Source organism: Macrotis lagotis, chromosome 2, assembly GCF_037893015.1.
Source record: "Macrotis lagotis isolate mMagLag1 chromosome 2, bilby.v1.9.chrom.fasta, whole genome shotgun sequence".
Classification (NCBI taxonomy): domain Eukaryota; kingdom Metazoa; phylum Chordata; class Mammalia; order Peramelemorphia; family Peramelidae; genus Macrotis; species Macrotis lagotis.
In genome coordinates, this window is record NC_133659.1 from 158,199,733 (window position 1) to 158,225,217 (window position 25,485).

The 25,485-nt window shown below is 40.3% G+C and overlaps 1 protein-coding gene across 1 annotated transcript in view; it reads left to right on the forward strand.

Moving 5' to 3' along the window:
• Nucleotides 1-3,925: 3,925 nt before the first annotated feature.
• The window catches only part of CFAP45 (cilia and flagella associated protein 45), a 52,986-nt gene continuing 31,426 nt past the window's right edge, over nucleotides 3,926-25,485 (forward strand). Inside the window, exons 1-5 of the mRNA XM_074223122.1 lie at nucleotides 3,926-4,058; nucleotides 19,287-19,412; nucleotides 21,989-22,122; nucleotides 23,907-24,051; nucleotides 24,481-24,651. Coding sequence (XP_074079223.1) covers nucleotides 4,056-4,058; nucleotides 19,287-19,412; nucleotides 21,989-22,122; nucleotides 23,907-24,051; nucleotides 24,481-24,651 — 579 coding nt within the window. The 5' untranslated portion in view covers nucleotides 3,926-4,055. The remainder of the gene's footprint in view (nucleotides 4,059-19,286; nucleotides 19,413-21,988; nucleotides 22,123-23,906; nucleotides 24,052-24,480; nucleotides 24,652-25,485) is intronic.

The following is a 25,485-nucleotide window of genomic DNA, read 5'->3' on the forward strand; positions in this document are numbered from 1 at the left end:
TCAGAAAGGTGATGTGTTGTTGACTTGCAAGTGAATTGGATTTAAGTGAGACAGAGCTGGGTTAAGTCATCAGCCTCACTTTCTCCGCCAGAACCAGCTGCATTTAGTGGCAAGATATTGAATCAGGATGACTGGAGACAGCCCTGGCTGCCATGGGAGACCTTGACCTTTCTAAGCTTTCCCAGGGCTCAGGTTGAGGCAACACCAATCAATGATTAAGGTTAGATAAGAAATTAGACCAAAAATGCCATCTTTTACCTACTAACAAAAATCAATCTGGGAGGGGAATGGCTGTATGAAACTGGAGAAGAAAGAGCAGGGAGCAGCAGTCTTATTCTCCTCCTTTGCAGTTCCTAGTCTCCTTTCCCCCTAGTAGCTTCCCTCCTCTGGGCTCCTTTCCAATATGGTAGCTCCCTCCCTCTCTCCACATGAGTAGAAGGGACACAATCTTCCAGTCTAGGAAATTCAGGAAGAGATAAGGGCTGGGAAAACCAGAAAAGGGATATGGAATTAGTGGGAGCAGTGACAGGCTCAGGCTTGTTACAAAAAAACAACGGGGCTATCAGCAGGAGGCGACCCATTCCTTTCTCCCCACACTCCAGGGCTGTAATAACATCATTCAGCTATTCTGTTTGCCTCCAGCTATTCTAGCCCTGACCTCTCATTTCACCAGTTGAAGGCAGCGGGGAAGAGTCACGAGGCTGGGAAGAAGAGCAATGGAGGTCACTTTGGGCCACAGGAAGAGAAACAGGGTGACCTGGGGAATAGGGGTAAGGGAGTTAGGGGAGTGGATGGGAGAGAAAGCAGGGTGAGGAAGGACATTTCACAATAAATCCATGACTTCTCCCTGGCCTTTTCTTGAGGCTTTCAGAAGAAAGGGGATGGGATGTGGTCAACCAGCTGGTATGGGAGGGGAGGAAAGGAAGTCTAATTTGGCCACTTAGTGGGGGTGGGGAGCCTCCGAAGAGGAGAATTGGAGAAAGCTCTGAGCAGGGCTGGGGCCTCTCACAGCTGGCTCCACCCCTCAAGAGTTGGAACAGCCGGGGCAAGGATGACAATGTTCAGGGAAAATCATAAAATCAAGAACCCCTAGGGATTTGTAGAGGCCTTCAAACAGCTCCCGTGCATTAATTCATCTCAACCAGACCAGAAGTGAGAATTAAGCCAGTATTTTAAAACAGAAACAAAACAACCCTTTCTGAATAAGAAATGCCATATCCTCTGTCTTATGCTTTGGGCATTTCCAACTGAATTTTATACCTTTAAGAGATCTTTTTTTTTTTTGAAGAAAGATTTTATTTATTTTGAATTTTATAATTTTTCCCCTAATCTTGCTTCCTTACCCCCCAGCCCCCATAGAAGGCAATCTGTTAGTCTTTACATTATTTCCATGGTATACATTGATCTAAGTTGAATGTGATGAGAAAAAAAAAAAAGCCATATCCTTAAGGAAGAAACAAAGTATAAGAGATAGCAAAATTACATAATAAGATTTTTTTTAAATTAAAGGTAATAGTCTTTGCTCTTTGTTCAAACTCCACAATTATTTCTTTGTATACAGATGGTATTCTCCATCACAGATATCCCCAAATTGTTGCACTGATGGAATGAGCAAGTCCATTAAGGTTGACCATCAACTCCATGTCGATGTTAGAGTATACAATGTTAAGAAATCTTTTCTCAAAGAGTGTGACATGGTGGATAGTAGGTAGCAAGCCTTGCAATCAGGAAGACCTGAGTTTGAATCCTGCCCTAAACACTCTCAAGTAGATCATGAACCAGTTCTTTAACTTCTTAAGGCTTGGGGCAATTCTAAGACTGTACATTTCAGAAAAAGCTGCATATCTGAGTTCCCCATTATGGTGATATCACTGATCTTGTCCCCCTTTACCCTTAAGGGAACTTAGAAACTATATTCTCTCATTTTATATCTGAGAAAAGTGAGTTCCAATTCCTCTCCCACCCTTTATACATGAGAAAAATGAGACTCAATTGCACACAGCTAATAAATAAATAACAAAGTTAGAATTTCATCCCAGATCCTCTAACTTCAGAATCAATCATTTTTCTTTCTTTCTGCTGTGATACATGAGGCTGGAGGTCTAAACTCACTTCCTTCTGCTGCCTTATATTCATTTCTGCTCTCTGTAGCCTAACTCATTGAAGTTTGCCTTACACAGGATGTACTCTGAGGGGGGAAAAAGTAACTTCAGGGAAGGAATATGAGTAAAAGATAGTAATAGTAGTTGGGCATAATAGAAACAATTTCCTAGAGCACTTTCCAATTTATAAATTGCTTGCCCACATCATCAAATCTCTTAGATTAGAGCTTAATTTCACCAAAGCAAATAGGAGCATCAGTGACCCTATCCCTTTTTTTTCAAATTTCACTGTGCCTTCTATCTTCTCAGTAACTGTGGAGAAGTAGACAGTGATCATGTCTCCTTAATTTACAAGTCACCTGATAGTAATGATTAGAAGGTCATAGAGTAAGGCTTTCTCTCGTGTTATGGGAAAAAATACAAGAGCAGAACAGAGTGGGCAGAGAAGTCAGTTGTGCTGTGCTTGTTGGAGGGATGTTGCAAATTGATGAGATCCCAGATTCATTTGTGCATATTTCTCCCCTGTAAAGAACTGGGCTGAGGTATGCCAAATGTTAATAAACTCTGGGGGCCTGGTTCTCAATGGACAGAGCAAACCAAAAGACCCAACTTCGATTTCTGTCTAGAACTGCTAGCTATATGATGGGGCAAATCGTTTACCTCTTTTAGCTTGTTTCCCTCATATGTAAAATGGAGATTGTAAATTAAATCTACTTCACAGGAATGTTATGAAATTTAAATGATAGAATATTGGTTAAGTGAGTTTTGTAAATCTTAATGCAATATCAATGCTAGCCATTTTGCAGATTAAGAAATTGAAGCTCTGAAAAGTGAAAGGGATTGTCCACTTTCCCTTGTTTATTATCTAGCCAGATTAGACTTTAACCCAGTCAGGTTTTATCTAACTTTCTTGTCCTTACTGCTGCTTCTAAGAGGAATAAATCTATTTACCGTTCATAGATTTTAGAGTTGGCAGGGACTTTAAGAAAAAGGGAACTGAGAACCAGAGAAAGTTGTGTCTCTTGACTTAGTTTGCCAAGGGTCACACAAGTAGTCCCAGATTCAGTTCTGATATAAGTCCTTTCCCGGACACCCCATTGTCTCTCTGCTGTAGACTGGATCAAAGTAAAGGACATGTTCCTTGTTGCATTCACTTGGGATTTATTTTCCCTTTCTTTCACCCCACCCCCTCCCCCTTCCCATTCTGGATTTGGAACCCTTCGTGAAGGAAATAATAGAGGGAGTATCAGAATATTACAGGTCACACTCACTCATAGATTTTTTTTTTTTTTAAAGCGCTTGCTCTGGGGCAAAACTTGGTGCTAATTCAGGGGAGAAACTAAGGCTGGGGTGAGGGAGGAGGGATGCCACACACAGCTGTGAGCAAGATAATTCGAGTTGAGAAGTCTAATTTAACTAAGGCTTTCATAGCGAAATCCCCGCAGGCAGCGCAAGTGTTACTCTGCCCACGTTACAGATGAAGAAACTGAGGTTTATAGAAAGGTTAAATGACCCAAGGGCACAGAAAATGAGCAATTAAAGCCAAGAAGTCCAGTGCCAAATCTGAGGCTCTTGCTTCTATGGCACACTTTTAGAAGGACGGCTGACCCCCAAAGAGAAGGGGGCGCCCACCCCTCTGAGGATCCATCTCATTATCCCCAGCCTCTCTTCTCCCCCGGGAGCACACAGACGAGGGGGGCGGGGCAGGGCTCTTGGTTCCCATGGCAACCAACTCAGGGACCGGCGCCAGGCCCGAATCAAACAGGCCGGGCAGGGCCGGGAACTGAGCGGTCACGCCAGGGGGGTGGAGCGAGGCCCGGCTCTCAGTTGCCATGGTGACGCGTCAACACCTCCAGCCCGCGGCGGCAGCAGCTGTGTGGCTGCAGCGGCGGTGGCTCAGCCCGGGAGGCCAGAGAGGCTGGGGAGGCCTCGGAGACCGCGGGTGCTGCCAAGATGGTGAGGCCCGGCAGTGGGGAGGGGGCTCGAGGTGGGCTGGCTAGGGGTGCTAGCGGCAGGGACCGGAAAAGGGGGCAGGGTCGGTCCGGGAGTGAAGTGGCGGGGCAGCAGGCAAAAAAAGGAAGCCGAGGAGTCTGGAGATCTGCCAGTCTAGCAAAAAAGCATATAGTAAGCGCCTACTGTGTACCTGGCACTGGAGCTACAAAGACAAAAAATTTAGCCCCTGATTTAGGCATTTGCATTTTTATGGGGGATACAACAGGCACAAAATAAATGCAAAGAAATATATTGGGAGAAGAATGAAATTAAGAGAGGTTTCATGCAAAAAGTGACTAGCTGGGTCGAAGGAAACTTGGGGAATTGGCAGTCTTTGTGGAGAAGGGAACAGTCTGTGCAAAGCACCCAATTGGACTGTTGTATCACCTGGGGCAGATCTGGGCCAAGCTTGTTAGTTCACAGGTTTGGCAGCTACAGGAGATCTTAGAGGTCATTACATCTCATCTCCTTGTTACAGAGGGGAAAGCAGGCCCAGAGGGGATCATTAACTTGGCCAAAGTGAAAGGGGAGTCAGCTTCAGTTCTGTCTCTTTCTAGTCGCAAATGCTAACTTATAATCATAGAGAGTTTTAACAAAGTGCTTGCAACATACATGCTCTGTTTAACTTGATTTCCACAGTCACACTATGAAGTAGAGAGGAATCCCATTTTATAGATGAAGAAACTGAGGTTCCAGGAGGCTAAATGATGAACTTAATCGAAGAGCCACAGAATTGGCAGAAATCTTAAGAGGTCATCTAGTACAAACTGTACCTAAATCAGGAATTCTGTCTCCATTTACATTTACCCACAAGTGGTCTTCATGTAGCCTCCACTTAAAGAACTCCAGTTATAGAGAATTCACTATACCCCCAGTCAGCTCATTCTATTTTTGGAAAACTGTAATTATTAGGAAGTTTTCCCTTATGCTGAGCTGAATAAAATTTCCCTCCCTGTAACTTCCATGTATTGGTCCAAGTCTTTCCTCAGGGGCCAAACAAAATAAACCTAATTCCTTTTCCACATGGCAACCCTTTAAAGTATTTGAAAGTAGCCCTTACTTTCCTTGCAAATCTTCTTTTCTCCAGGTGAAGCAGCTCCAGTTTTCCCAAATTGAGGCTCAGAGAGGATGTGATTTTAAGGTCACATAGCTTGCTTGACATGATTTTTGAGGCCCCTGATCATCTGACTTTCTCTCTTCTGAGTATTCTCCAGCTTATTGGTGACTCTTCCAAAATGTTAAAAAAAATCAACCAAACAACAAGAATATTGTTGCCCAAACTGTAGATTTAACTTCAGTTGGACTTTGATCAGCAGACAGTACAAGAAGATTCTCTATCCAAGATCTCACAGTTATTAAGTAGGACATGGCACTTCTTCTTGCTCCATGTTCATTTCATTATACCAACTACCAGTTGTGTGAATTTGAGCAAATCACTTTAGATTCCTCATCTGTGAAATGAGAGTAATAATGCTTTGTCTTAACTTACAGAGGTATAAATTTATAAAGTGTTTTGTAAATGTGAAAGACTGTCCATAGAATGGAGATAAGATGCTCCCTAAGGTCGTTGACAGCTCTGATTTTGTGATTCCATTTTGGCCATGAAGATGTAAAGACCAGAAATCTGAAGATGGTGCTAAACCTTTGGAAGGGGACACCCTTTTATATACAATACTAAGAATGGGATTGACCTCTTTGATTATGGGAAAAACCTCTGAATGCCATTTCTAGGTTCTGTTATTTGTCTTTCCTTTTCTAAGAAGATCATGACATCAGGGAGGTGGTGCTGTGACATGTACATTTGTGAATTGGAGTTGAAGGGGTGCTGTTCTAAGTTATTAGCCTTACTTTCTCCTCTTGAACCATCGGGATCCATTGGTCAGATAAAGATCAGGGACAACTAAAAATGAAGGCAATAAAAGCTAAGTGACTTGCCCAAAGTCACACAACTAATATGTATCAAGTGTCTGAGGCAGGATTTGAACTCAGGTCCTCCTGAATCCAGGGCTGGTACTCTATCCACTATACCACCTAGCTTCCCATGCATGGATTCTAACCTATCTTAAGCCATCAACTTATTTTGAGACAATGGTCTGACTTTTCTGAACTCAATTTTTCTCTCTCTCAGATGGGAATATATGTGTGAAAGTGCTTTTGGAAAGTATACAGTATCTTTCAGATGAAAGACATTATTGCTTTTGGCAAGCTCAGTGGTGCAGTGGAAGAGGTGGAGTCAGGAAGACATAAGATTAAATCCTACCTTAGACACTTACTAACTATATGATCCTGGGCAAGTGTTTTAACCTCTCAGCCTCAATTTCTTCTCATTCAAGATAATCATAACTTAACATTTTATAATGCTTACTATATACTTTATAATGATCTCATTTAATCCTCACAACTTCAAGAGGAAGTTGCTATGATTTTCCCCCATTTTAAGATGAGGCAAAAAGAAGTACAGTGATTTGCCCTGAGTCGTAGCTGTGTCTTGAGTTCAGATTTGATTTTGGATCTTTCTGGCTCTCTATCCACTATACTACTTATCTGACTCCTGGGCTGCTTGTGAGGGATTAAATGAGATAATAATAATAATAATAATAATAATAATAATAATAATAATAATATATGATAGCACAGGGCTCAGAAGCAGAGGGTACAGTACTGGGTGTGTGCTTCAGTATGGGAGAAGGAGCAGGTTTCTGGATTGGTTTCTGTATAACAGCCTTTTCTTAAAATTCTATTCAGGAGAATTTCCCAGCCTTCTTTGGCAGAGCAGTCTTTAACCACTCTCACAGCAGGGGAATTGGTGTGTAATTTAATCTCCCATCTAACATAAATCCCTCCTACTGTAGTTTTAGAACAGAATTGAAGGAGCAGATATAATATACAAAACGGGGAAAGGCAGGGGAATGGAAGTGGGACCAATTTTAGACCATAGGGAAAGTAGGGAAATGTGGTTGGACAGAAATTAAAATAGTCTGGAAGTTTGTGAGGGATGGAGTAAATAGAGGAAGATTGGCTGGTGGGGATGGTGCTTGATTTGGGAGAAGGTAAGTTTTAGGGATTCTGATTCCTGGGAAGAGGAGCAAGAGTTTCAGTGTGTTTCGGGGGCACCAAAATTTGCTGAGGGATGGGAAAAGTGAAACAGAAACCAGGAGGAGCTGTGAGGGTGATTACTTGGGCCTCCTTGGGTATTTGAGGTAGGGACTATGGAATATGGAATTTATTTCCCCTAGGACTGGAGAAAGTGAAACATTGGATGGTTGGATGTGGGAATTTTGGGTTCTTACTGATTTCCCTCAAGCATTTGAACATTTATTTTTGCTGTTATAATTAACTTTATTTTTAAAAATTATTTGTTTCATAAAATATTTCCCAATTACATTAAAATTTTTTTTAACACTTAAGAAACTTTGACCTCCAAATTTCTTTCCTTATTCTTCTCCCCTCCTTGAGAAGGCAAGTAATTTGATTTCAATTATAGACGTGATGACATGAACAACATATTTCTAAATTGACCAAAGCAGGTGAATTTTCTTAGGACTTGTCAATTGTATCAATGGGCACTGAGATGTGTTTGTGGATATGGGGTTCCTAGGAGAACAGATGTTCTCTACCTTCATTTTATAGATGAGGGAAACAAGGTCCCAAGAAGCTCAATGACTTGGGCTTTTGTAGTCATAAAACTGCAAATTTTGAAGAAACCTTAGAGGGGTCCTTTTCTGGGGACTCAATACCATCATTAAAAAGGCTAGTAGGGTTTAAAAATCAATGTAACACATGTCTCAAGAACCACTGCTCCAAGAATTAATTTATGGCTTATTTTATACCCTCCCCAGGATCTCTCTTGGGAATATCAATGTCTGGTTCATGCTCTTATTCAGTATTTTCTGCTAAGGCATTCAATTTTGGTTTCTGCTTCCACTAAATTTAGGTCATGTGTTCTGTTAATAAAAATTAACTTTAAGATAGATTTTATTTAACCCAACAGAAAATCCAAAGGATTCAGATCTAAAAGTGATAACAGCTTCTCTTCCCTTTCTAGTGGACCTCCACTTTCCTCAGGGACCCACACCATTGTGCAGAGTTACAGTACTTTCCTTAGTGTCCTTTCCTCTTTTCCTTCAGGGGGAAATAATTTAGGATTGTTAGGAAATTAAACAACCTTACCCCTTTCCCCAGAGAATCCTACAATTCTCCACACTTAGAATGCCACTCAAGGAAATCAATAAAACCTTCTCTCACTTCCTAGACAGTATACAGAACTTTTGTAAAAGCCTGTTGGGCCTTGGGACTCCTCCAAGCTATGATTTTCTGATGTGTTGAACTTTTCCTTATTTCTATTTCCTCAAGGAGTCTACTTTCTAAGGGGAGAGATGGGGGAAGTTCCAACATGGGCTCATGGGTGATACAAGGCAAAACTATAAGGGCAAAGGAGAAATCCAGTCATAGGATGAAAGCTCATCTAGTCTTGTTTCCTTTGACAATGATACTGAAGCCCAGAGAGATTTGTTAGCTAACAGGTATCAAATAGGTAGTGACAGAACTAGGAACTTAATTCAGGTTTTCTGACTCCAAATACCAAATAACAAACAACTTTGAGAAATCTGAGGAAGTAGATGCCAGTTTCAGCACTGAGGTACTGGTAGTGGCCCTGTGTTAAATGCTTTATGACTGGTGTTAGCATGTGAAATTAGGCTTCAAGGGGGGATCTTAACAAGGAGACTTTGGGGGAAGGGGTGATTCATAGTCCATTCCAGGATGGGGGATAGGTTAAATGGAGGCTTATAGATGAAGGCAGAGTGAGAGAAGAGCAGTGAGTAGCTCACTTTGGAATGATGAATGGGTGAACAGAAATAGCATCAGGGATTTCTGGAAAGGTGTATTAGATAGAGGCAGATTGAAGGTAATCTTGAATACTAACATAGCTTACTTCCTTTCTCTTTTTTTTCTTTACCTCTCTTCCCCAATCCCGAATAGACCTATTATAAAACCTACCCCAGATCCAAGACCTGTTTTGGGTCAGCATCTACCAAACAGAACTCACAAGTCCAAAGTTGTTGTTTTTTTAAAGTAGGGCAATTAGAGGATACTGTATTTTGAAGCAAAAGATATTTAATTAAATTGCAGGGGAAAATAAATAAGAGAAATTCATCATATACATCTAGGGATACAGTCTCTTATAGGTTATCATGCTACCAGTGGAAGAGGGAGGATATATAGGAAATTCGTGTAGTAATGGAATGTATTTGGCCAAGGAACACACACTGGGAGAGATATATAAGGTGTGATCATAGAACATTTATGGGAAAAGGCAGATCTGTAAGAAACAAGGGTGGCCAGGGGACACACATAAACAAAGCAAGTCAAATTCCTAGATCAACTTCTCCCCGATTATTGGTCTATCATACTGCTGTATGCTTCCAAAGAATTGCCAGTATCATTTGACTTTCTCCCTCCTTCCTGCCCTTTTCTTCCTATACCCCCAAACTACTGCTCTGTTCTCTCCTCTAATTGACATCTGTTGTTATCTAGACTACTTTGTCATCTGTTGGTTTCTTGGTGAATAGTTGTTGACAATGACCTTTCTCTTGTGGGGGAAGAATCTCACTTCTTAAATCAAAGCCACACAAGCTTTTTCAACTCTTTTGGGATTCAGGCACATAAATAAAGCCAGGTCAGAGAATCCCTCAGATATTGATTGCCCTCGTAATTGCCATTCTTCTTTCTCCACTGTTACCCTTTTTTTTAGTCTAATCTTTGAGTTAGGATGCAAATATTCTTTTAAATACTTTTAAATACTCAACTTGCCCTTGCTTACTAATTGGGGTTGGTGTCAGGCTTTCCTGATAGTCTAATCTCCCTACATTAGAGAAAGCAGTTTATAGTTTGTAGGCAATAAACTTTAAGAGATAGTTTTTGAATTGAGAAGTAACATGACAAAATGAAATATCAGTAAGTTTACTAGTGGGTGTAGGCAGTAAGACTGTTATGGATGGTTTTATATTGATTCATATGACAGGGATGAGGACCAGAACTAGTGGTTGTAGTGGGAATGAAAAGGAGGGGGTCAAGCAAAGACAAAATTGATAAGATTTAGTAGTTGATTCTATGTTTTGACTGTGGAAGTCTTAAGAGGATCTGAAGTTTTGAATCTGGAAGATGGAGAATAAAAATGGTGGTGCCACCAAAAATAATAGTTAGGGAGAAGGGAATATTTTCTTGTAAAGGTGTGTGTGTGTGTGTGTGTGTGTGTGTGTGTGTGTGTGTGTGTGTGTAAAAGATGACGAATGAGTTGGATTTTGGAATTTTTGATGCTGGTGGGATATTCAAATATAATTTGCAAAACTATGTTAATCTGAATTTGCTAACATTTTTCTTTGTAAGCTTTTCTGATTTTATTGTTTCTGTGTGTACCTGAGTATGAATGTGTTCCTTATGAATTTCACTAAGGAAACATTTTGCGTAATGGATTGAGAATCAGGAAAATCTGGGTTCAAGTTCTGAGAATGACACTTCCTACTTTTATGAGGCTTTTTATGATTCAACCTCTTAGTGCCCCAGGCAACTGTCTGAGACAATAAGTTGTGTTGCAAGTACAGATATAAATTGGTTGAGGGAATTTCTCCTTGTGAGCTCCACAGTAATGAAATCATAGGTTAGGCAGGAAAAAATAATAAGAAAGAATTCTTCCAAAGGCAGACATCTTTAAGGATCACTATTTTATCTATTCACAAAATTTTTTTGAGCATCTAATAATAACAGTTTGTATTTCTATAACATTTTAAGGTTTTTTTCCCCTACTCACAACAATGCCCTGAGATAGGCAATGAAGTACTTATTAATGTGTAAGATACTGAATTAGGCAATGGGAGGCTTATACAATGGTGAATGAGATACTGTTCCTGCCCTGACAAGCTGATCATTTAAAAAAGGAGGAGCTTCTAACTTTATCTCATTATCTGTGTGATCATAAGTTTACCACTTAAGGCAGAAAGGAAGAGAACAAACATTTATTTTTTAATAAAGATTTTATTTATTTTGAGTTTTACAAATTTCCCCCCATTCTTGCTTCCCTCCCCCCACCCCCACAGAAGGCATTCTGTTAGTCTTTGAGAACAAACATTTATTAAACATTTACTATGTGATAGATATTGTGTTAAGTACTTCACAGATATTACTACCATTCTCACTAAAACCCTATGAAAGGTAGGTGATATTATATTATTCCCATTTTTACAGTTGAGGAAGCTAAAGAAACAACCTCTATTGGGTCCCAGTTTCTCCTCTTCTTTTTTTTCTCCCCAGTTCACCAATCCACATTTATTATTTAATATATTATACTCATATGTTAGATGACAATTATGGAAATCATCCAAGGAGCAGCTAATTTGTATAAGGTTATCATTCTACAGTTAACCAACTCCTTAAATAGTTTCAAGATCTAAACATGTCACCAATTTCAGAAGTATCATTGGATTAATAACTCAAGTCTTTATAAATCAAGTAAATTATCTTTTAACATGGAAACACTTTGAAGATCTGTAATTTATTTTTAGCATGGGCACTTCCTCCATTTATGTGTATTGTAATAATTGGTAACTTAGCAAGGTCTTAAGAGATTTGCTTTATCAAATTCATCAGTTTTTTCAAATCTAGTGAAGCTTGTGCTTGGATTATAGACATAATACATCATTGATAGACTGTGATTTCTTATGTGTAAAGTGAGAGGATTGGATTAGATTCGTGGTTCTCAAACTTTTTGGTCTGAGGACCCCTTTGCACTCTTAAAATTATTGGGGACCCTAAAGAACTTTTGTTTATGTGGGTTATATCTACTGATATTTACCATATTAAAAATTAAAACTGATAAAATTAAAAAATATTGTTTAATTGTTTTAATTATCCTAGATTCTTTGTGGCCCCATTTGAGTTTTCTTGTCAAAGATATGAAAGTAGTTTGCCATCTTCTTCTCCAGATCATTTTACACGTGAGAAACTGAGGCAAAAAGATTTGTGACTTGCCCAGAGTAGTAAATACCACAGATTGTAAATGTTTGAGACAAGATTTGAATCCAGGAAGATGAGTCTTCCTAATTCTAAACCCAGTATACACTTCACTGTGCCACCTAGCTGTCACAAATTAAAAAAAATAATTATTAAAAATAAACTTATTATATGTTGACATAACATTTTAAATGGAAAAAAGCTATATTTTCCACTATATTTCCAAAATTAGAATGGCATTTTTTTTTTTAGATTTTTTCAAGGCAATGGGGTTAAGTGGCTTGCCCAAGGACACGTGGCTAGGTAATTATTAAGTGTCTGAGGTTGGATTTGAACCCAGGTACTCCTGACTCCAGGTCCAGTGCTCTATTTACTGTGCCACCTAGCCGCCCCTTCACTGCGCCACCTAGCCGCTCCTAGAATGGCATTATTTTACAAATTTTTTGTGCATCTCTTTACTGTCTTGTTTAAAACAAGATTTCATATTTGCTTCTGCTTCCAATCTTTTGAGATATGTTGTTTTGATTGAAATATTTGAGAAAATCTGATCCTACATACATATATAGTTGGATAAAGAAAGAATATTTTAATAGGTAAATCATGTCTTGTAGTTTGTCCTTCATTCTCAAAGAAGACAATGTTTTCAGGGAGTTGATGCCATGACAAGCACATGAACTGGATTTGAGTGAAGGGTACTGTGCTAAGTCATCAACCTCACTTTCTCCTCCAGAGCCATCTGGGTCCAGTAGTCAGATAAAATCAGGACAACTGGAGATGGCCCTGGATAGGAGGCAATCAGGGTTAAGTGATTTGCCCAGGGTCATACAGCTAGTTAGAGGCAAAGTGTCTGAGTCTGGATTTGAACACCCATCTTCCTAACTCCAAGGCTAGTGCTCTATCTACTGTGAGTTCTTATGAATAAAGTTTTGACAGTGGGGACCCCTGAAAGGGTCACAGGAACTCATGTGGGTCTGTGAATGGTACTGTGAGAACTGCTGGATTAAACAGTCTAAATCTGACCCTTCTCTGAACAGTTTATGATCTTTCTAAGAGCAATCCTCTTAATAATCAAAGCTGCCATTGAATGAAGTGGAGTCTGGAGACTCTTCTTTGCTCCACGGGAGCAAGGCTCCACATTAGCTCAGGGTTCCAAGCTTGCTTATTAGAGGTACTAATCTTCAGTGGACCTGATATTCATAAAGAGAAAATAGGTCTGGAACTAGAGAAGGGTGTCCAGGAAAAGAACATTTCTTTGTTTTTACTCAGCTCACAGGTGTTGCAGTGGCGTCAGTGAAACAACAAATCAATCCATTCCAGCTTTGTCTTGTTCTGTACTGTTTGAACACTCTGGATAGACAATGCCTTGGCTCTTTAAGTGAATATCTTGCCAAGATTTCCAGAAGTTAGACTCCCAAATTTCAAGTTCTTTGCAATTACGTAGAGTCCTAGATTCATTCTCGAAGCCTTGGGATACAGCTCTAATTCATGTTCCCTAGAGCCTGAGAGGTTTGGAGGAAAGGGGATTAAAATGGGCCATCAAGATGAAATTTTATTTTTATTTTAAAAATACTTTGTTGATATTGTCTGGTTTCATATCACCTTCATTTCCCCATAGTGTCACACCTTGTAATAAATTAAATTCGTGTGTGTGTGTGTGTGTGTGTGTGTGTGTCTCACACACAGAGACATGCACACACTGAGACTGAGAGCAGTTCAGCAAAATTCACCAACATATCAACTGAGTCTGACAGTAATATGCAGTCTTCCACACATAATTCCTGACCTTGAATTTTTCTTTTCAGGGCTGAATTGGATCATTATTTTGCACACCATCTTATTTGATTTATTGTTGTTATTCTTTTATTATTTATTTTGTATGGCATCATTGTGTAATAATATTATCCTGGTTTTACTTCATTCTATATTAGTTCATGTCTTCCAGTGGGTCTCTTTAATCTTCATATTCATCATCTTCAAGATGAAAATTTAGATACAATTATACCTTTGCCTCTCTTTTTCCAGTTTAATGACCTCTCTCCCCTAATTTGACATTTAGTATCCAGTGTCTGTCTGACTGGTTTTTTTCAGGCCTCTCTTCTATTCTGCCCTTATGGATGATCTCCTTTAAAGTTTGCTTTCTCATCTCTAAAACGGGCATTTATGTGAGTTATTAACATGCCTCCTTTAATGCAGTATAAGATTACCTTTGATTTTTTTCTGTTTGCCACGTCATGTTGTTGCCCCAGAGTGAGCTTGCGATTCATTCAATCCTTTAAATTTTTCTTAGACAAATTGCTGTCTACCCATAATTATATGTATAAAGTTGTTTTTGAACCCAACTGTATAAGATTTTACATTTGTAGGGCATACTCACAGTGGTAACTAATTTCATTGAGGGGAGAGGTGGAAGCAGAAGCATGAGGCTTGGAGTCAGGAAGACCTGCATTCAGATCCAGCCTCAGACATTTACTAGTGAAGTGACCCAGGCAAGTCACTTAATCTCTAGTTGCCTCAGGTTCTTCAGTGGGGACAACAATTCCTTGCAGGGTACTTGTCAGGTCAAATGCAATTTTTTTCCTTCCCTTCCTAAATCAGAGGTAACTTTAAACTCCATCCTTTAGAGAACTGATTGTAGAGTAATACCAATAATAGTATTTACTGATTTAAAGCTGGAAGCACCTTCAGAGGTCATCTAGTTAACCCACTTTATTTTACAGATAAGAAACTCAGGCTGGTTAAGAGACTTATTCAAAGTCTTGCTCTAGGTAGGAAAAGATAGAGCTAGGATTGAAACCTTGGGGTCAAGACCTTGGATTCACCTCCTTACTCCCCATCCACTGTTTTTGAGAGGAACTCTCATTCCCTCTTCCAGCTACAGTTTAATGGTTGACTGTTGTTTCTCTTCTTGAACTCTGCTCACTGTGCATTTATTTCATCAATTAGCTTTCAGTTGAACTAAACTGAAAGGATCCTGAAGGATCTCAAGTTGCCACTGGGGCCCCTTCTTTTCCATTTCTTTTTTTTAAAGGTCTCTAGGGAACAAAAATTCACCATTTTCTTTTTGTTTCAATGTGATAGGCCTCTTTCAGTTGGAAAATTAATTTCATTGCCTAAATTCAATTCCAGCTTGGACAATTTCAGCTCATTTTCTCATTCCATTTTCCTCTTTTGTACTGACAGCAGAAGTGGAGGATGGGGTTGGAGCAGAAGAATAGCTGCTTTCCACTTATTTTAAAACTTTTTTTCTGGCATTTACCTTTTAATGAGCACAAGGAATGCTAGTTTGTTCTATTTGGGTTGACTCTGACTGCCCTTTTGCCCTCTTCAGGCTCTTTAACTGACTAAGCCAAGAAGTAAAGAAAAGGGGGACTTCTAAAAGCCCTGATTGGACTGGAGATAGTCAGAGGACTTCAGCTGAAAGGCTCAGTTATGGGTTACCATATTTTCCCATGTATAAGACATACCCTTTTTTCAGAAAATTTGGGATTTAAAAACTGGGAGCATCTTATATAGAGGCTGAAGATTTTTTACTTGCATTTCTTGTTTTTTTCTGCACCTGTCTTTGCACTTACTGTTTTGCATTCGTTACTGGTATATTAGGTTATGTTTTGTCATGTTCTACCTAGAAATGACTCAGAAAAGTTTTTCATCCAGTGCTAAATTCAAGTTCAAAGTGATCCAGTTTGCAAAAGTGAATGGAAATTGTGCTACTGAACGTCAGTTTGGTCTTCTTCCAATTGAGAAAACAACCTGAGACAGGCTACAGGAAGAAGAAACCTGACTGAAAATGCCATGGCAGAAGAAAACCATGAGAGGCAAGTCAGCCAAATGGCCTGATTTAGAGAGGGAAGATATGGATTGAAGAGCGAAGGGAGATTGGAATTTCTGTGCCCACAAAGATGGTTCAGCATGAAGTAAGAAAAATTGCTGATGAAAAGAAATGACTGATTTCCAAGGAGGACACATTTGGTGCTTCAGGTTCCTGAAATGGAATGGACTAAGCACGCGTCCACACACCAGATTTGTCCAAAAGATGCCTGAAAGCTATGAGCAGAAGGTCCTTGAATTTCATGATTAATAAAACTTGAGTTCAATAACTTTATGCAATACATTTTTTTTCAAATTTCGGGCCCCCAAATTAAGGTGCATCTTATACATGGGAGCATCTTATACATGGGGAAATACCCATGTATACATGGGGAAGTACCATATGCTGAGACATTTAGTCTAATCCAGTGATAGTAATGTTTTGCACTTAGTAGATATTCAGTAAGCATCTTTTAAAAATACTATTTTCATTTCATTTAATATTTCTGCTTATATAAATTTTTTTAAAACATTCAGTTTTTAAAAATTTTGGGTTTCTTGCCTCTCCTCCCATCCAATGAAAAATATTTTTTGTTCATTTGAATAGATGTTACACTTCTTTAGCGTTCTAGGAGCCCACTGAGGGTCTAGGAAAGTGGTGTCTTTAATGCTTTTGGCTAGTACTGAAGGTCTCTTTGGAGGATCTTGGTGCTGAACTGATCGACTACAAAACCTGCTATGGACTCTTCTCTAAGACCTCTTGGTGGATAACTCTCCTGACCTTTTAAAGATCATGAAGTCAAAGTCATCATCAGTCTCTTTCATGTAAAACAAAAAAGAACAAAGGCAGAGGCAAAGAACCCAGATTCATTTTCATGAACTACATGTCTTCACCTGAGGCCTCTCCTGCTGCATTATTTCTCTTTGGTCACTGGCAGGAAGGAATCAGACCAAAAGACTCAGGCCAGGATTGACTACTCCTTTTGAATTAACCCAATTCATCTCCTTGGCCATTCAAAGAAACTTCTCTTTACCACATGTCTACCAGACTGAATTCAGAATTCAGTTAAATAATATCTGTTCATGCTTCAAATTTCATGGGGATTGCTTCAGACAAGCACTCTAGTTCCCCATACAGTAACTTAACCAAAGTCACACAAGCATAAGTGTCAAAAGTGGGATTTCCGCCCAGGTCCTCTGATGCTTTGTTTGCAAGCCCTATCATTATCTTGATTTTTCCTGCTTCTCCCTTCAGACTCCCAAACATTCTTAAAGGATATGCATGACCCAATAACGTCTCCTAATTGTTCATTTGGTTCCTATGACTAGGGGAGTTGTGTGACTGAGTCAGGCAGAACCACCATTGCTCCTAGGGTATGAGGAAGAGGGTAGAGAAATTTCCCTGTTGCTGTTCTTAAGACCAAGAAAGACTTACTGATATTAAATCAATGTACTCAAGGGTGGAGATCTTCAATCTCCTGCTATCTATCAAATCCTTTCCTGCTACTCATAAACATGCCTGTGTTTCCCCTTCATTTGGTCCATGCTAGCTGCCATAGTTCTCTTTCCTTTAATGGCTAAATTTCTTGAGAAAGCTGAGCTAGCATTTACAGAGAGCTTTAAGATTTACAAAATATTTTGCAAATATCTTGTTTTATCTTCCCCATCACCCTGAGAGGTAACTGCTATTATTATTCACATTTTATAGATGAGGAAACTGAAGCAGACAGAAGTTAAGTGTCTGCAGTCAAATTTGAACTCAAGTCTCACTGTCTGCTTCTAAAGCACAGGTTTGACCATGTTTCCCTAGAGTGACTCAGTAAACTTCAGTAGCTCTCAGTTTTATCCCAGATCAAATATAAAGTGCTCTGTTTGGCCTTTAAGATTCTTTCCACCTTTTCAGATTTGTAACTCTGCTATGAGTTACTATGATCCTGTGAAAATGACCTTAGAATATGAAACTCCATTTCCTGATGCATTTTTGAGGGTACTTTGTATCCCAGTACCTGGAGTACTGCCCACCCCACCCCTTTACCTCTACACTTCCTGGCTTCTCTGATTTTCTTTCAAATTTAGCTCAGATCCCACTTTCTGTAGGGGGTCTTTATAGTCCTCCACCATTGCTAATACCTCCCCTCTGACATTACTTTCCATCTGCACTATTCCTAGTTATTTGCATTATTGTCCCTCCCATTAGTCTATGATTCTTTAGAAGAGACTGTTTTTTTCCCCTTTGTATTCCTAGAGATTAACACAGTGCCTGGCAGTAATTGTTTAATAAATGCTTGTTGACTGACTAACTATATAAATGTTGTTGAATAATGGAGTCATCAGAAATGGGTGGAATTATTCATGGATAGACTTGCCAACACACCGATATTCTATCATTGAAGCTGTTTGCTTTTCTCTGGTCTATGGTTTTATGCCAAAGTTTATTTAGTTTTTACTTTGGTATCCTTAATTACAGAAAGCTTCCTGGAGAGCAGAGTTTGGAGTGAGACTAATGCATGCTAGATAGAAAGAATGGCCTGTCTGAATTTCAAAGTGGGAGTGAATGTAGATGGGCTTATAAACAGATTTGTTTAAGAAACAAGGGTGGGTAAAATGGAGGCTGACAGTTGGTGAAGGAGTCTTGAAGCTCAGTCTGAGAAGTTGGCATTTCATATGTCAGGTGGTAGGGAAGACCATAAATTTGGGGGCTGGAAAATGAGATAACTTGAATTGGTCTAGAAGACAGTAATAACAATAACTGACATTTACATAATATGTGACTTATATGATCTCTTTGGAGTCTTATAATAAGCCTGTCAGATTTATACAAGGTAAGTAGACAAGTATTAATATTCCTATTTTAGATATAGACGAACTGAAGCTTACAGAGAAAAAGTGACTTGCAGATCAATGAGTACATAGTGAGATTCAATCTGAATCTAGGTTTGTTGGACTCCATGGTTAGGACTCTTTGTGGTCTTCATCATTCTTGCCTACTATGAAATTCTGGGTTTCCCTTAATTATGAAACAGACACTTCAGTCTCCTCTTACAGATTCAGATTCTGTATTGGGCTTCTTCCTAGTCCCAGAGGTTCTTGTCCTCATTGATTGAGACCCTCGCTATAGTAAAGGGGCATCCCCTCCCACCTCACACTTCTTTGAACACTGCATTTCATAGAATTTATTCAGGTTTTTCTCTAGGGTACTATAAGGCTCAACAATTTAACAAGGAGAATATTCCTTCATTTCCTGTCATTGGGTACCAAAAATGTGACGAACTCCTGTGTTAATAGAAGTTGCTCCCCTTGATCTAAGCTCATGTCATTTTATGTGAGACCCTAAACTTCTTCTGTTCCTCCCTCCTCACTTTCATTCTATCCCTTCAGCCACTAAGTGCCGCTGGCATCCTGAGCTCCTCCTCCAGCACTTCCAACAGGTCGAGGAACCGGACTCGCTACCGGACCAAGGCTGTGAACTCCGAGGTTGATGAGAGCCTCTTTGGTGGTATCAAGGTAACCTGCTGCTTCTGTCCAACTGCCAGTGACCCCCACCCCATCCCTTTTGTAATCTCCTATTTGAAATATCTACATGGATTGAGGCAGTGGTTCTGCTAACAGGAGACATTCTATGGTAATCACTGAGATCAAGTTGCAGAGCTCTAATAGTGTCAGTAATAAACTGTGGACATATGAACAAGCTCTCCCTGCTTTCCAGACTTTAAGAATAACTGTATTCTTTAAGAGTAGCTGCCAACAGGAAGGCTGGAGAAACTATTTGGTGCCAATGAGTGTGTTCCTAATCACCTCAATTTTTGAGGAGGGAGCAAGGGTGGTAGACGGGTCCTGGGATGGAAATATTTGAGAATGACCAATAGAAACCAACCCTGCAAGCATAGAACAGTTTTTTCTTGCTCTCTATAGTTTTCTCCATCCAAAGGAGTAAAACCCAAGAAATGAACACTCCTTTCCTGCTGTATCATACCTTGATTTTGTAAAATTAACTTCCTTTCCTACTGGTCCATTGGAAAGAATTCCTTTCTTTGGGATCCTGGGCCAGCGACTATTTGCAAATATGATCTAAACCAGGGTCACCAGGTTCTTGAGTCTCGAGTAGCAAACTTCAGCACCGTTGGGAGACCTAAGGCATATGTAGGGGAGGAAACAGAAAATAAAAAAGAGGGGGGTTGGGAAAGTAGAAGAAGAAGGAAAATCAAGGGAAGAAAAAAGATGAAAGAGGCACCTCTAGTGGGGAGTAGAAGATGGGACTAATAGTTGTCCCACAAATCACCAATATCCCTGACCTGAACCATCCAGAGTGGAATTGAAAGTCTTGCCAGATTTTTCCAGGCATAGGCATACTTCTTTTTAGAAGCTCATCAAATTCCTACCTAGCATTTGTCAATATGCTTAATGATGGGGGAAAAAAAGGGGTATGGTTTCACTTGATGGAAATCAAATCTGCACCTGGTCTGTGCTCAGTGGAACTTTGCTAGATTTGGATATGGCTAAGTCTTCAGTGAACAATCTCTTCTTGTAAGAGAATGGAACAAACAGGAGAAAACCTTGCCTTCTGGTTTATTTCCTTTTGTTGAATACCTACGGGTGGAAAACATATTGGAATCCACAGAAGGCCTTGATTTGGCAGTAGGTGGCAGGAGTTTCCTGCAGTCTGTCTGATACCCATATAGAAGCCCAAGCCAGGCACCAGGTGGCAGTAGCATCTTAGAGGAATAGCATTTGGAGAGCCAGATTCCATGGTTGGGAGGGTACTCAAGAAGCTATCTGGTCCAACCCTCTCCCTACTGCTGGGCAGAGCCACACTTAAAGCATTTCAGAAAAGTTAACATCTTTCCTATTTCTTAGAACATCCAGGGACAAAGCTCTCACAGCTTCCCTCAGTCTACACTGTTAGGAAAATTCTATCTAATCTGTAAAGGGCCATTAGGTAGTCCAGTGGATAGAACACTGACTTGGAGTAAGGAGGACAGGAGTTTGAATCTAACCCCAAACATTGACTCTTATGTGTGACCTTGGGCAAGTCACTTAAACCTGACTGACTCACAACCAGGGCCATCTCCAGTTGTCCTGATTCATATCTGGCCATTGGACCCAGGTGACTCTGGAGGAGAATATGAGACTGTCACTCAAATCCAGTACATGTGCTTGTCATGACATCACCTCCTGATAATGTGGTCTTCTTTAAATCTAATCTGCATCTTTCCTGCTTTATGGTTTTAAGTCCAGTGCTTGCCTGAATTTCTTCATCTGGAAAATGAGGCTAATATCTCTTAAACTGTCTTCCAATTCTGTCTTTGTTTTGAGAAGTATTTAGAGTTATCATTAATTTAGATTGGTTGATTTAATACTGCACAGTGTAAATTGGGGAATCATGGATCACCGAGGGAAAAGAAGAAATCAGGTAACTCATTAATTCATTAACTTCTTCACAAAACCCAGAGCACTAGATCTTATGAGTGTGATGTAGAAGGAAAAAAAAATTATGATTGCTTCATATGATTTGAATTCTACAACTAATCATTTTGTTTGACTTTGAGAAAGTCATTTAACATTTCTGAGGCTTGGTTTCCTCATCTATAAAATTGAGAAAGTTGGGTTTGATGATCACTAAAGTTATCTCCAAATCCTAGATTTTATGCTTCTTCCAGCATGTAACTAAAGCAAACATTATCTCTTTTTTGTCCTTTAGGGAGGAAAGGAATTCCCTCCTCAAAATATGTTATGAGGTAGAAAAGTGTGTTATAAAGTAGGATCTTTTTCTTGAGCACCTACTGAATAGGATTGTCAAGGCAGGATGGGGGAAAGGGGAAGAAGGAGGAGGAGAGGACTACCATTAAAAAAAAAAACCTCCAAAAAACTTTTGGTCATTTCCAAATAGAGAACATGACCTAATTTTCTTCAGAGCCCAAACTCTCATTGAAGTCTTAGAGCCCAGGTTTTGATTTAATTTTTAAGTGTTTGGTTGTTTGGTGAGTGGAGAACCCAAGTGAGGAGACATCCTGGGACTCAAATTGGTGAAAAAAGAGTAGAAAATGTGGTCAGCTAGTGAGTTGCCCCTTCTGGCCTTGTAGTCCTCCCAGCAGGCCCGCAGTGAGAGCCCCATTGTGCTTCTAAGGGACAAACAAAGTATCCAGAAGAACTTGGGCTGGATCCACAAGCCAGAGACCATCCGGCTGATCACTCGAGACATGGTCCGGGATCTTGTGTAAGTAGCTGGACCTAGTCACCCTTCCCTTTTCTCCTTTCCTCTTGGTTTAGGGGACTGTATTGAGATGAGAAGAGGATTCCCTCCCTCATGTTTCATTGCTCTTTCTCTCACTCCTGTGTTTTTTATTTTTTCTCTTTTATTTAGGGTTTGGAGTTTTTCTTCTAACTTGCTCTCTTCCTTTTTCACTCCTGCTTTATATATGATTGTCTTATGTTGTCTCCTGATTCCATGTTCTTTCTTTATCATTTCCTTTAGCTGCCTATAGGGCTTGGGAGCTAGTAGAAGGAAAGGGCTCATGGGATGCTTGGGTCCTCCCCTTTCTTCCCTTTCCTCCCTTTCCCTCCCCTCTGCTTCCCTCTGGTGCCCTTGGTAAAAGGAAATTAGCTGGATGAGTCAGTTCCTTTCTGGTGCCTTAAGAGTCTGATGCAAAGGAAAACTGACCAGCTGCCTAATTAACCTCTTGGCTTCTTCCCAGAGTGGCTGGCCACAAGTGGGAAATGCTAGGTTCCTTTGGGATTAGCTCAGCACTGTTTCCTAGTGGCTCCCTCCTTGTCCTGCCCCCCCCCCCCCCCAATCTGGCTAGAAATCTGGAAAGGAGCCACATCTTTGTGGTAGTTGGTGTTGTAACTGTCCATTCCCTTCTCTGCTGCCCTGGCCCTGCCCCTCCCCGCCCCATGCAGCTCCAGGAAATGATGGGCCAGGGAGACCCACCAGAGATGCTGCCCTGAGAGCTGCCTCTTCAGTTACTCTTGTTTGTAGTTCTGGGATATCCTTATCCTTGCTTAATCCAAGCCCATCACATTTCCATTCAACAGTCCTGAGAGTCATCCACAGATCTGAGGTCTGGGCCAGTTATATAAGGTGACTTTGCTATTTTTTAGGGTCATGGAATGCATTGAGAGGCACATTAACCTGGTACTGATCCATCCCCAGGGCCTATCATAGGTTCTGAGCATATCTGGTTATTTCAGATGCAAGGCTCCATTGGACCACGCCACTTGGTTAACCTCCATGTCCTGGCCAAATCCCAAATATGCTTTCTCATTCTGTCTGCCTCCTGGAATCCCCCTACTGGTTTTATTAGATGAGGTTTCACTTCCTGTCTCAAAGCAACTGCGTCTTATTCTTGTGTGCCTGTTAAAATGCCTCACCCAGAAGCAGCTTCATTCCTTAGGTGACCCCCCCCACTACTCCCTCCCCCACCTTTAATGTGTGTCATTTGTTTATAATCATTATAATTAGTTATTGGTTTGTGGAATGCGTTGGGCAACTGGGAAGGAGAGGTCTATAGACATGTCAGCTGCTGTTGTTGATCAGAGATTTTAATTAATATTTAGTGTTCAAAGCTTCTGCCTGGGCTGGAAGAATAGGGATGTTTAAGTATTTCTGTTGGGCTTCATTCTGCTTCTCTCTGCCCTTTTAGAGAGAATATCTATCTCTTAAAACTTCCCTTTTTGATTCTTTGTGACAAATGATATTCATAATTTTTCCCTTATTGAATCCAGTTGGCTTGGGCAGAAATACATTGTGATGAGGAGCTGACTGTGTGCAAGGGGATGGGCACTGTGTGGGGGCTAGAAAAAAGGAGCACCGGAGCCCAGGGTGTGTTAGTGAGAGAGTGGTGTGTGTGTGTGTGTGTGTGTGTGTGTGTGTGTGTGTGTGTGTGTGTGTCTACGTGTCTACGTGTCTACGCATGCTACTTAAGCTTTTATTTCCTTCTTTCCATCAATCCCTCTTCCCCTTTGATTTTTGTCTCTGCTTTTCTTTATACCTCCCATCAGAGTCCCCACAGTAGACCCTTCAGGGGAGTCTCTTATCATCAGCTCTGAGGAGTTTGAACGAATCAAGTTTGCCTCGAGAGTCCTTACCAAGGAAGAACGAGATGCCATTGAAGAGGCTTACAAGAAGGAAAAGGCTGATGTCTTGGTAGCTAACCTTGTCAACTTTGGCTATTGTGGATGCATTGGTAGCTTGGGGATGTGTTAGATGAGAGGTTGGCTTCTCATCAGATAAATAGGAGCCCAGACTAAAAGACCCCAAAGGAAAGAAGGGATGGAAAGTCAGACTGAACTCTAAGGAACATTCATTTAAAAAATATGACTAAAGAAACTATGAGTAGTAAGGGAAATGGTGAGGATGGAGCTAAGAGATGAACTTTTTGCTTCTTAGTGATGAACTGAGGAGTAGAAAACCGATTGAAGTAAATTGGAGAGATCAGCCCCAGGACAACATATTTAGGCAACAATCCCACCTCAATGGGACTTCAAGGTCCCTTCCACTTTTCTATCTTTGATATTAAAAAATGAACCAGCCACCCCTCCACACACCCTGCTTAGATGGACTGATCTCTCCCAGAATGCAGTGACCCTTCGAAAGCAGATGATGAAACAGAAGGAAATGGTACGGAAGAAGAATAGGAAGCTCAATGACCTGGAAGAGGAGGCGAAGGAAAGGGCAGAGAATCTTTTGGAGAAAGCCAATGAAATGAGGATGGAGCAAGAGGTTGAGGTCAAAGACATGAGCCAGGTAAGGAGTCAAGTGAGGCCACTGGTTGTCTCCTATTTTGGTCAATCTTTTTTTTTTTTTTTTTTGTGGTGTTGAACTCAAGATGGAGGTACTCTGTGAGGTCAAATAAAGCAAAGGTTCTGGAGGTTGTGAAGAGATAGTGGGTAGAAGATGGAAGGTGAAATCCAAGTTGTTCCCATGGTAGTTGTGCCTTCCATGGAGACCAGATGCCTAGATACCTCAGGGAGCTTGAGATATGGTCCTGCCCTTTCTACTGTGACCACAGCTAATGATCAGGAAGTGAGGTTGCAGTGGTGAGAAAAGGGAAAGTTGGCACTGATGCCTTGGTTCTAGGAGTGATCCAACTGTTTACAGATTCCTTCATTTACTGTCCAAATGCATGGAATTTACCATTCCCCCAGTAGCACTAATTCCTACTCTTCTACATCTGACATTCTCAGGTCTTTCACCTCTCCTTTCTTCAGGGACTATAACATACTTCCTTATTTCCATAATTATCTCTAGGGAGCTCCCTCCTGGCTGTCAAATCAAGATCTTTTAACCTGAAAAAAAAAGAAGGCAGGAATTGGAGTTTACTTGAGTATGCTCATTTTTAACAGATGCCATAAGCAGACACTTTGCCAGGTCTAGTGGTCCACATTCTATGCTCCATATTCAATCAATCTATCAACAAGAATCAATTAAGCACCTAATGCCAGGGGCTAGGCATATAAAGACAAAAGCAGAACAGTCTTTGCCCTCAAGGAATTTCCATTCTATCAGGGAGACCAACATGTACAGAATTAATATACCATATATATATATATGTATGTATACATATATACATATACACAC